This window comes from Rhinolophus sinicus, chromosome 14 (genome assembly GCF_057876585.1).
Source record: "Rhinolophus sinicus isolate RSI-liver-muscle chromosome 14, RSI-T2T, whole genome shotgun sequence".
Lineage (NCBI taxonomy): Eukaryota > Metazoa > Chordata > Mammalia > Chiroptera > Rhinolophidae > Rhinolophus > Rhinolophus sinicus.
The window spans coordinates 178,434,227-178,447,515 of NC_142514.1; the positions used below are offsets into that span (position 1 = coordinate 178,434,227).

Consider the following 13,289-nt stretch of genomic DNA (forward strand, 5'->3'; position numbering starts at 1 on the left):
ACACTGGTACACACACCTGCCTTGTCCCTCACCTGCTGCTCGTTTGCTAGGCCATCTCAGCAGGCGTGAGCTGAGGTTCTGCTTCCTCATCTATAGGATGGCGGTTTATAGCCCAGCCGTCGCAAAGACCAGATGTTTGTGGATATACACTGTATAAAGAGTTACACACGCTAAAGTCAGTATCGTCACTAGTCAGACCCATTTCCTCCCCCACCTTCTCTGTGTTAATATCTCAGTTACTATAGTCTTGCTCTGGATCTCCCTTTACTGGTTAATAAAAGTCTTCCAGGATTTCACATTTTGATGCCTTGTCATAAAAAATATATCATTCATATATAAGACATGTTCCATTTTACTTGCCACTTCATTTTAACTGGTTAATTTGGTCGTCTTTATAGCCATGTAATATATTCCTGACAATACAAAAGTAACTCTCATCTCTACAAATCAAGTCATCTTTTAAATGCATAAAGAGAAATGGCTACTTCAAGGAAACCTATGGTAAATCTCTTCATTTCTACTTCTAACCAAAGGGGCTGCTGCTTTCTCCTCCTCTTTAATTCTGCATTTGGCTCAGTTCTGTCCTGAGAACACCTACTTGTCCAATAAATGTCTTGTTGGTGAATGATCTATCTGGACCATGGCACCACACAAAAGGTGGGAGAATTGCCAGAATCCTGGAAGTAATTGTCAATCAAGGTTCCACGAGAGCCTGAGGTCTGTGCAGGGTTATGCAGGAGTCATACAAGGACTCACGCTTACACGGTTTCTTAGTCTAAGGGTATCCTCTTCTGTTGGTGTAGGGAAGGGCACTTCCTTTTGTATATGCTGACTTACTCAGGAACAGAGATGGGTTGGCGTTTTGTTTGATTTTTTATTTTCTTAGGACCTTTAATTTCCATGGCTCACTTCCTTTTTCTCTTTCATTATCAAACCTCTAAGGAATACCCACAATAGAGATGGTGCCCTCCCAAGAATGTCACCTTTGGTCCTGTGCACTTTCCAGCCTCTTTCCTTTTTGTTTTTTAAACAGTATTATTGAGTTGTACTTCATAATATTATAAAATTTACCCTTTTAAGGTGTGCAATCCAGTGGCTTTTAGTATGTTCACAGAGTTTTGCAATCATTCCCACAATCTAATTTTAGAACAGTTTCATCAAAAGAAACTCCATACCATTAGCCATCACTCTCCACCCCCTCCTCCCTAGGCAACCACTAATCTACTTTCTGTCTCTATAGCTCTGCCTGTTTTGAAGATCTCATTAAAATGGAATCATACAATACAGGGTTCTTTGTGGCTGGCTCTTTCACTATGTTAACCTTCTGAAATTTGCTCTTTCATAGGAGTAGTAATCCATTAATCCACTCCCCTGGATGTGTCTTGGCTTAGGAAATGTAGGAACCTTTGCCAACTCCATTTTCTTTTTCACTTTCAGACATCTCCATTCGTTCACACACACACACACACACACACACACAAAAAAAAAAAAAAAAAAAATTAGAACCCTTATACGAAATGGTACATATAACGTTATTTTCCAAATTTAGAATATAAAGTAATTGAGATGTATTGTGATGAACAGAACAACTGATCAGCAATCAGGGATGAAATAAGAGCTTTTAGCCCAGAGTCCTAGAAGCTGTCAAACCCCATCCTCATCTGCTAACACAGCAATGAAAATACAACTTCTTAGAACGCAGAATTGACTATTCCTTATCACAGAGCCCTTCTATTCTCAGTCATAGTGCTAAGTTCCTTCAGCAGCCTAGAGCCCCAGAAAATATTGTATAATAGAATTAATAGAGGTAGACCGTTTTCTCCCTAATATAAAATCCCACAGAGTACACTTGTTTCTTTAAAAAGATCACCAACACAAAACTGTTAATCACATGTAGTTACAAAAAGAGAAACACAGTACTGTCCAGGGATCTCATTACTAAGCCTCTCTCATGACTAATTAACCTCTGATTCTTTGTCATTTATGATAAACTCCTGCACAAAGGTATGTCTCCTCAACCTCCATATCATTTAGATGATTTAAAGATCAGAATAAAATGGATGCTGGTCTTCTGTGAAAGTAGGCCCATCTGATTTAAGGGCCATCACTCTTTTCTGAGTATTATGTTTTTCATAGTTGAAGAGATTCTGAATTTTACATAATGAAGCATTTCTGCTGGCTATGACATTGTCTCCAAACAGTACTTCTTTTCAGAGATCTTAATTGTCTGTGGTCATAAAAATATTAAGCATCTAACAAAGCAAAATGTATGATACTTACAAAGTTATTTCTTTTCTTCAACTCCAGTCCAGTCTTCACCTGATGCCCTTCGTCATTAGGCTAAAGCTGAAGACGGTATGAATGGACTCACTAACAGATGTTAGTGCTGAAAAGGACATTAGAGGAAATCTAGGTCTACAGCCTCGTGTCCAACTTTCCATGACAAAAGCCTATCCAATAACTGCAACTCAGTCATTGTCTAAAAGAACTTTCTCTTTCACCTTCAAGCTTCATGAAGTTAGATTCTACCCCAGGAATATGGAGTTTTAGAAATAGCACATTCCAAGCTGTAGTGCCTACAGTTTCCCAAAAGGTTTGCTTTAAATTCTTACAACATGAACACATGTAGGGATTTTGAATTTTCCCTTCTGAATACAAAGGAAGCAATGTACAGAATGCTTTTGCCAGGAAGAATCTCTTGAATAAATCCCTAATTTCTGGTCTAAGATTATGGAACTCAGGAACCTATCTGAAGATAAACAAGTGGACTGCTCTTTCTGTCCCAGTCTCAACTCTCCAGTATTTCCCTATTGTAGCAATTTTCCTGCCTTGTAGCAATTTTCCTGCCTTGTAGCAATTCCAACTAAGGTTACAGTGAAAACAGCCAAATCTAGACTTTCTAATGCACCAGAAGTTAAGCTTCTTATAGCTAATTTCATCATCCACTTCCCATTTGTTAATTATTGGAAAAACAACTTTCTAATGGAGAATTGTTCTACTTTAAAAAACAAAACAAAAAAAAGTAACATGAAGACATTGTCAGAGGTGCCAAAATCAGGCACTAGATCACCTCATCAGCAGAGTGTCAGTTTCTGATTCTCTTTTCTGATTTCATGGTGAAGACAGAAGAACAAAAAGATGATCTATAGCAACAGCAGATGAAAAATTGTCTAGGGATCCCTAAAGAGCCAACTAGTCAACCAAACCTTAAACATGACAGATATGTAAGAATTCCCACTACAACAAATTTCCTTTTGTGTGAAGTTGACATAACTTTGATCTGGTATGCTTAATTTTGCTTTGAATAAACTCACAATGAAGAAATTAATTTACAATTTCCAGAGGTAAAAAAAAAAAAGGTTAAGTGGGAGAAGTAACCTACTTATTTAGTAATTTTTTAAAAAGATCTCTCAGTACTAATATTAACCCCTTCCCTGCCTTCACTGAGATGCTATGAGGATGTTTGCTGGTTTCCTGGCAGCTTTGACCAGTGCTGGCATCTCTGGTCCTTGAGATAGTGCATGTTAGGTAGGGATGGAATATTGAAGTTGAAGGAAACACCACCACTATTAGCTACAAAAATACTTATGGGTTGCTTGGCCTATTGATGTATTAGGTCATGACTGATGAAGAATGGATACATGAGTATTGAGCTTCCAGATACTTCTCATGCATTTTCCTGTCTTTGTGCCAGCTGTGGGTTTGCATAACAAGAGTATGGTAACTGTAATTCAGCCCACAATTAGAAGAGTTGTGGGTCAATATTTTAGTTGACATTTTTCCTATACTGTACATCTGAAATAAATTCCATCATTAGTAACACCAGGAGAAGATTCTCTTCTTCCATCTGTCTAGGGCATCTTTGATTTCCTTGTTCCTCAGGCTGTAGATCAATGGATTTAACATGGGGATTATAACAGTATATAAGACTGACGCCATCTTGTTTTGGCTCAGGGAATCATCAGAATTAGGATACATATAAACAAAGATACCTGAGCTGAAGAAGAGAATCACTGCAGTCAGGTGAGAAGCACAGGTGTTGAAGGCCTTGGACCGGCCTTCAGCTGAAGTGATCTTCAGAATGGTGGCGACTATATAACCATAGGATATCATGATAATCAGGAAAGACGTGAGCCCAAAGATCACTGTGAGCACAGACATTATGACTTGAAAAAAAAAGGTGTCAGAGCAGGACAGGATCAGCAGTTGGGGCAGGTCACAGAAGAAATGGTTGATGACATTTGGCCCACAGAAATGGAGCTGAAATAAGATGCACAGTTGGATAAACGAGCCAAATATTCCAGTCATATAAGATCCTGCCACCATCTGCACACAGAGGGTAGGGGACATGATGGCTGTGTAGAACAGAGGATTACAAATGGCAGCATATCTATCATAAGCCATGGCTGTCAGGAGACAGCACTCAGTCAGACCCAGGCTAGAGAAGAAGAAGTATTGCATGGTACAGCCCATAAAGGAGATAGATTTCTGCTTCTTGAAGAAGTCTGAGAGCATCCTGGGTGCTGTAGTAGAAACATAGCAGATGTCCAGTAAGGACAGGTTACTGAGGAAAAAGTACATAGGTGTATGCAGATGGGAGTCCAACCTGATGAGGGTGATGAGGCCCACATTCCAGGACACTGTCACCAGGTAGATCCCTAGGAATACTGAAAAGAGGAGAATGGTGAGCGTTGGGAATTCAGAGAATCCCAAGAGAATGAACTTCATAATCATTGTACTGTTCCTTCCCCCACTCATTGTGTTCGTGGCCCCAGGATCTGTAGGGAAAGAAGAAAATGAATGTCCAAGTCAGTTGTTATCTCAATTTCTATTGAAATAAATCACATCTACCCACACTGCACACAGAATCAAGAAAAATATTGAGCCATTTTAGAAGAAATAACCCTTGTTAACTTTGCCCCTAAATAGCTATAATGATTCCGTGCATCAATTTTCCCACATATGAAAAAGAATAATTATAATTTTCATTATTAACCCATTGGGCTTTTACAAAGACAAAAGAAAATATAACATTTGGAAAGCCCTTCTTAAAGAGGTTTTTGGAATATGAGAACTTTATTAATGGGGTTATAACGCCTGTGTGTAAGCTTAGTGACTAAGAGCATGGCCTTAGATGTCCCATGCATTTCTGTATTATGGCTATGCTATCTGTGAGCTTTTTGACTCTAAACAGGTTGTCTGTTATCTTTCTGCCTAAGTTACTGCATCTGTAAAATAGGGATAATAATAACAGAACTGATTTCATAAGGTTTATTTGAGGTTAAATTAGTTTAGTTCCATTATGTACAGTACCTGCCTCGCACATAGAAAGTATTGCATGAAGTGGTGTCAGTAGGAGATATCTTTCTAATGTAGTTTTGAAGCACTCCTTTGGTTTGTGAAAAACTTTTAAAGTTTACATTTTAAAGGGTTGATCATAGAGATAACATTCTCAGATTATAGTGTGATTGTTAGAAATAAATAACAAATTGGGAATTAAGAAACATCATAATTGTGGATACTAATTACATATTTCTAAATTATTCAAAAGTCAAATAATAAATTATAATAGAAATTAGAAAATATTTTCAACTGAAATATAATGAAAAATACTATTTATCAAATCTTCTGCATTTTTTTTATTGAAGTGTAATTGACAATAACATTGTATAAAGTTAAGATATACAATGTGTTAATTTGATACATTTATATATTGCAATATAATTATTATCATAGCTTTAGCCAACACCTCTATCACGACACATAATTATCATTTCTTTTTTGTGGTGAGAACACAACAAACCCTGTGGATTTAACTAAAGATGTATGTAGAGAGATATAGTTGTCTTAAATGCATATAAAAGACTGAAAACAAATAATCTGACCATAATTCTTAGTTAGAAAAAAAAATTAAGTATAAAGAATTTCAAAATAATACAAGAAAACCAAAAGTTAATATATCAAGAAAGTTGATCCTTGACATATCTGGTGATACCAAGCCAAAAATAAATAAATAAATAAAAACAATGGAAGAGGGTATATAACTTTAGATTCTGGGGATGTTATAAAGGTAATAAGAGGATACTCTAAACAATTTTATGTCAGTAAATTTTAAAACTTAAATAAAATGTACAAATTTCTAGGAAAATTTAACTTGCCAAAACTGACTCAAATAAGAATAGAAAATCTGAATATTCTATAAACATTAAAAATTGAATCAATAGTAAAAATCTTCCCATGAATAAAACTCCAGGCTCAAATGGTTTTATCAGAAGTTGTACCATGAATTAAAGGAAAACAATAATTCCAATTAAACACAAAATTTTTTGCATATGAACATTTGGATCAATTTCCAACTACTTTTGTGAGACTATAGTTTAATACCAAAAACTGACAAGGATGGAATAATAAAGAAATATTATTGCTGTAGTCACTTATGAATTTAATAGATTAGAAACATCTTAAAATTTTGGTAAACTGAATCCAATAGTATATAAAAATAATACATTATGAATAAGTTGGATTTATTCCAGAAAAGTAAGGTAGGTTTAATACTAGAAAATCAGTTAATGTAATTCACCACATTACAAGATTAAAGAAGGGAGCAATATAATTACCTAAATAGATAAAATTTTTAAAAATTATTTACGATTTTACAAAATAGCAACTAAGGGAAATATTTTAACCTTATAAATAGTATCTTACAACCAACCTCAGTAAATTACATCCTCAATGATAAACTATCGCAAGCATTATCCTAAGGGTCAAAACAATTAAAACATTTCCTTATCTTTAAATTAGGTTTAATTGTTTCAAAAAAAGTCACTATCACATATTTTATTAATCTTTTCCTCAAAGATTCTACTTAGTGTAACAAGGGCAGAAAAACAATCAAATTTAAAAACCAACTTAAGAGGATAAGGTCCAAGATGGTGGATTAGAAAATTTAAAAAAAGTCACGGGGATGTAAAGTACAGTTTAGAGAATATAGTCAATAATATTGTAAAAACTATGTATGATGCCAGGTGGGTACTGGACTTATCAGGGGATCACTTCATAAATTATATAAATGTCTAACCACCACACTGTACATTTGAAATTAATATAAAATAATATTGAATGTCAATTATAATTGAAAAAAATAATCAGGATATAAAGCACAGCATAGAGAATATAGTCAATAATATTTTAATAACTATGTATAGATGGGTAATAGACTTATTGGGGTGATCACTTTGTGAGATATCTAATCACTATGTTGTTTTGTACACCTTAAACTAACATAATATTGTATGTCAACGGTAGTTGCAAAATACATTTTTAAAAGTTAAAAAAATTAAAATCAACTTAAGTGAGGTATAATTTACACATAATAAAATGAATTGATTTACATATAATAAAATGGGATATTTTGGTGGTGAAAATTTGAGGCTTTATGGCCCGAATAGTGAGCTATCAGCAAATCTTCATGACTTCCATTCTCACTCCATCTACTTGCTAATGTCTAAAATTCCATGTTAGATGTATTTCTTTCAGTTCAAATACTTTGGTTTCTGTTAAAACTCAAATAATCCCATCGAAATAGGGGAGAGGGAGCGTGGTTATTGTAAGAAAACAAAAAAGTAAAAATAGTCATTAGGTTTCTGGGTTGAGGGCATAGAAGAACCAGGTTGCAAGAAGCAGAAAGAGTCAAACTGAAGAAAGAAAGCTATTCTGATTTTGCCCACCTGGAAATTCTTGTTGCTATACTGACAGGTGTGTTTTGGAGAAATCTGGGAGGCACTGCCTCCACGGCTACCTTCTCCTGGACCTGAATCTTGACCACACTCTAGATGTCCAGATGTGTATAGAGTTCTTCCAGAAATCAGAGGACACAGACATCGTATGAGCATTCCAGATGGAGACATTTCACTTCCTCTAGACTCTGTGCTTTTGGTTCCTACCAGCCATTGCTGCAAGAGAGGTGCTTCCAACTAAAGATTCTCTTAAGTGTATCCTTAGGGTCCAGTGTGGACAGAGAAGAAGCAATTAACAGAAGGTACCATTTTCAGTTAATTGCTCTCTAGAGTGATGGATGGGGAAAACAAACAGAGAAATGCTCCCAGCTGATTTCATTTCTCCACACTATCGTGCACCCTCCATGACCTAAATGAATCAAGTTCCAATTTTTCTTTCCAGACTTTCAGAATCATGACATCTTGGAGGGACTCTCAAAACAGGGTGATCAGATCATTTATTATGCAAACTGGACAATTTTGGTCATGAAAAGGAGAGTTATTAATAATCATGTCAGAATAATAAGCACAAACCAGGATTTTCCCGGGCAATCCAGGTTGTATTGGTCATCCGACATTAGAAGACTTTATCAGCCATGTCATTCATTGTGGTTTTGGTGATTGTGTGCTCAGGCTCTGGACAGACCTGCTTCAGTTGAATTCTAACGTAGTGACTTATGAGCTCTGTGACCTTGATCCTTTTGTTTAATCTCACTGTGCCTTGGTTACTTAGTAAAAATGGAGGTGATAATAGCACAACTACCTAAAAAGGGGTATGGTGAACTTAAATGAAATAATACCTGCCCAGTTCTTGGAAGCACTTAATATATGTTAGAAATTTATTATTACTAATATTATCATTATTGCAATCTTTCCATTTTTCTGTTCATATTTTTACAAAACTGGGGTCATACATGTACAATTCCTTACTCCCCTTTTGTTACACAATATTATTTTCATATGTTTTTAAAACTTTGTAAAATGTTTCAATGGCTATAAAATACACTATTCAAATTTTTAATTTGGTTAACAGTTTTCTTGTTCTAGCAGATCTTTACCTTGTTTTTTGTATTATTTTTAATAATATAAATGTAACCCATATATTCCTGATCTCACCAACCTTAACTATAATCCTATTATACTTGATTTTTATTTAAACATTTTAAACCTTATTGTTAAAAATAACCAAATACAGAATACAACAGAAAAACATACAGCTTAATGAATTACATGAGAACATCCCTGCAGCTACCACCCATGTGAGACGATAACACTTTGCTACCCACCTCAAAAGTCCCCCACACGCTCTAGCCCAATGGAGCCCCTCCCCTCACCTAAGGTTAGCCACTCTTCTGATTCAATGATAATCACTTCCTGAGTTTTCTTTATAGTTTCATCACTCAAGTGTGCATACCTAAATGCTAAAATGGGTTTTGCTTTTTTTTTTAACATGTCAATTCTCTCTCTTTTTGTCTCTCTCTCTCTCTCTCTCCCTCTCCCTCTCTCTCTCCATTTTAGGCTTATAGGTCTTCTTTGCAAGAGTCACATTCTAACTCCCTAAATTTCTTTTATGTGAACCATTTTGTCAAATTAAAGAGTTTACTGAGCATGACGTTAAACCATTTATAGTTTATAACAATGGGGTGTGATGATTACATTCTTGATTTGGCTCTTGATACAAAGCTGAGTTTTATTGGTCTTTTTTGTCTCAGAGTCCCACTACTTTATACGTTGCAGATGAAAAGCAGGTTTCTCTTTTAAATTTGCCAGCCTCCAAATCTCTTGACGCTTTCTATATTCTCGTTCATTCTTATTTGCAAACTGAACTGTTGTTTTGTGAGCTTGTCTCATTTTTGTATGGCCTTGTTAAACACATCTAACAGCAATTAACTCATGCTACGAGCATTCTGTTTTCCCACATAATCTCCCTTCCAAGTTATCACAGGTGACAGTGTACCAAACGTTTTACTGTGTCAAACAGAAATTGCTACCCTTCTAGTTGGCAATAACAGATTCCTTGACACCTACTGCCTGGCCCTGAAGAAACTTACGGATGTTATAACTTTATTTTTTTAAATAGTACAGTTATGATGACACTATGCTACAGTAGCAAATAATCCAAAACAGATTTATTTCCTGTTAACACTATATGTCCATCCAGGATCAGCTGGGGGCACTTTTGCTGCATCATCATCTTACTCCTTATGAGTCAGCCACTAATGGGAGCATTGAGAAAGGAGAAGGTTTAACAGGAACACACATAGTAAGATGTGCCATATCGTCTCACATTTCATTTCTCATAATAAGTCACATGGCCAAGCCTGACTTCAAAGGGATGAAGTACAACCCTCTCCCAGGGAGTGGAGGGGAAGCAAATATTTATGAAAAGCCACACAATATATCACAAGGCTTATAATGGCCATTACAGCTATTTTCATACACTGTTCTAAATGTTTTGTGTCCTAAGCCCTAAAAGGCACCCCGTAATCAAAAATTCCAGGAGAATATTCTCTTCTTCCATCTGTTTAGGGCATCTTTGATTTCTTTGTTCCTCAGACTGTCGATCAATGGATTTACCACGGGGATGACCACAGTGTATACAACAGAAGCCAGCTTGTTTGGGCTCAGAGAATCATCTGAGCTAGAACACAAAGAGACAAAAGTGCCTGAGTCGAGGAAGAGGATCACTGCGGTCAGGTGAGAAGCACAGGTATTGAAGGCCTTTGACCTGCCTTCAGCTGAAGTGATCTTCAGAATGGTGGCAACTAGTGACATCATCAAAATGGCGCGTGAGGTGAGCCTCTGGAAATCTCCCCTGGAATTTACAACAAACTGAACAACTATATCTCCACAAAGGACTCTCTGCACAGCAGACAGGCAAAACGAAGAGGCTCACTACTGAATTCACCAAAAGGTGGGCAAATTGCATAAGCAGGGGAGGAAGGAAGGGAGAAGTGCGCGGAGACGGAGCCGCGGGGGCACAGGACGCAGACCTGGCTCAGTGCTCTGAGCTCGCTGCTTCCCGGAACTACCACAGCTGTGGGAGAGGGAAGAACTCAGACTGCTAGGGCTCCATTTATGGCCCACAGGGCTGAGGGGGCAGCATATAACACGGCTGAATCCAACACTCACGGCAGAGACCTCGAAGCAAAGACTGAGAGAAAAAGGCTGAAAACGGTGGTTTAAGCCCTCACTGCCGAGCAGAGAACGGAAGCCTTAGGCACTGAGACTAGCCCCCCCCTCCCTACCCTTCCAGAGCTCGACCCGCCCCCACCTGCCCAGTGCTAGAAGCTCAACAATAGCAGTGTCAGATCAAAACAACAGAATATTTGCAGTTCTGAGAACTGTGGTCCACAGACATAGACTCCCAGCCCAACTAGTTCTGGCAAAGTCCTGTGGAAGCAGGACTGGCTGTGGTGGTGGTTGCCACCACTGCTCAGGGCCACCTCTCATAACCCACCCTGCCACTGTCCCCACCTATCTGGGCAGATCCCTGCAGGAGTAAACAGAATTGCTAAAACACACTGGCTCTGAATCTGGTGCAGGAAGAGCTTTGGAACTTCAAAAGCTCTCCGCATCCCCACACGGCTGTAGCGCTCTATGACCCACGCAAATTGTTAACAGAGGAGAAGCCTGCCTTCCAGGGAATCCCCCCATTGTGTGAGAAGCTGGAACAGTACAGAGAAAACATAACACTACAGTGTGAGAGGGAAACAAAGGCTGAGGTCGGAGAGAAAATACAACATTCTACCAACACATACTGAAAAACAAAAGAAAGAACTCTTCCTATCAACCTGTTGCAGAACCTACTCCTGTAGATGTCTAGGAAGAAAAATAATAGATCATTAATTGCCATGAATAACCAAAGCAACAAGACAGCTCAGAAAGAAAGTGAAAAGTCTCCAGAAAAATGAATTTAAAGATACAGAAATATGTGACTTAAATGACAGGGAATTCAAGATTGCAGTTCTGAGAAAACTCAACGAGATGCAAGAAAACACAGAAAGGCAGTTTAATGAACTCAGAAACACAATCAAAGAACAACATGAACATTTTACCAAAGAAATTGAAATTTTAAAAAAGAACCAAATAGAATTTCTGGAGATTAAGAACTCAATAGAAGAAATGAAGAATGAAATAGCCAGCTAAGGTAATAGAGTTGACCAGATGGAGGAAAGAATCAGTGACATCGAAGATAGAAACCTGGAAATGACACAGATAGAAGAAGAAGGAGACTTGAGACTTAAAAGAAATGAAAGAACTCTACAAGAATTTTCTGACTCCACCAGAAAGAGCAATATAAGAATAATGGGCATATCACAAGGAGAAGAAAGAGAGAAGGGAACAGAGAGTATATTCAAACAAATAGTCAATGAGAACTTCCCAAATTTGTGGAAAAAACTGGATCCTCGAATCCAAGAAGCAAATAGAACACCTAATTACAACAGGCCTTCTCCAAGGCACATTGCATTGAAGCTGTCAAAAATCAATGCCAAAGAAAGAATCCTCAAGGCAGCCAGGGAAAAGAAGACGGTAACCTACAAAGAAAAGCCCATTAGATTATCGTAAGATTTTTCAGCAGAAACTTTGCAAGCCAGGAGGGAGTGGAACCAAATATTCAAACTATTGAAAGAGAGAAATTATGAGCCAAGAATAATATACCCAGCAAAGATATCCTTTAGATATGAAGGAGGAATAAAGACCTTTCCAGAAATACAGAAGCTGAGGGGATTTTCTAATATACAACCTGCACTACAAGAAATACAAAAGGAGGCTATTCAACCATCAACAGGGACAATTTGTGGCAACCAAAACATTAAAAAGGGGAGGGGGGGAAGGCCTGAACCAGAATATGGAAATGGAGAAAGTAAGCATGCTGAAGAAAATGGAATACTCTACATATTAAACTTTATTTTACATAATCTTAAAGGTAACCACTTAAAAATAACCAGAACTGAAATACATACTGTAATAAAAGAAGAAACAGAGGGAAACATCATAGAATACCACCACACAGAAATAACAGAAAACAACAAAAAGGCAAAGAAACAATGGAGACACAGTTTTACCAGAACAGTAAAGATAGAATGATAGGAAATCCTCACATACCAATAATCACCCTAAATATAAATGGACTGAACTCAATAAAAAGGCACAGAGTAGCAGATTGGATAAAAAAAACTAAACCCAACCACACGCTGCCTCCAAGAGACACATCTCAGCTACAAGGACAAGCATAGACTCAAAGTGAAAGGGTGAAAATTGACAGTCCAAGTAAATGGTACCCAGAGAAAATCAGGTGTAGCCATACTGATATCAGATAAAACAGACTTCAGGGTGAAAAAGGTAACAAGAGACAAAGATGGACATTTCATAATAGTAAAGGGGACTTTACAACAAGAAGACATAACAGTCATCAATATTTATGCCTCCAATCAGGGAGCACCGAAATATATGAAGCAACTACTAACAGAACTAAAGGGAGAAATTGACCAAAACACAATTATACTAGGG

At 37.2% G+C, this 13,289-nt stretch overlaps 1 protein-coding gene across 1 annotated transcript; it reads right to left on the reverse strand.

Annotated features, from left to right (window-relative positions):
• Positions 1-3,813: 3,813 nt before the first annotated feature.
• LOC109459493 (olfactory receptor 5AN6-like) lies at positions 3,814-4,758 on the reverse strand. The gene has a single exon (XM_019753995.3). It carries the CDS (start codon positions 4,756-4,758, stop codon positions 3,814-3,816), a length of 945 nt encoding a protein of 314 aa, XP_019609554.3.
• Between the last annotated feature and the right edge of the window lie 8,531 nt (positions 4,759-13,289).

Bases quoted from the DNA above. Each gene is read 5' to 3' on its own strand.
- LOC109459493 (XM_019753995.3), bottom strand. From the start codon at position 4,758: ATGAGTGGGGGAAGGAACAGTACAATGATTATGAAGTTCATTCTCTTG.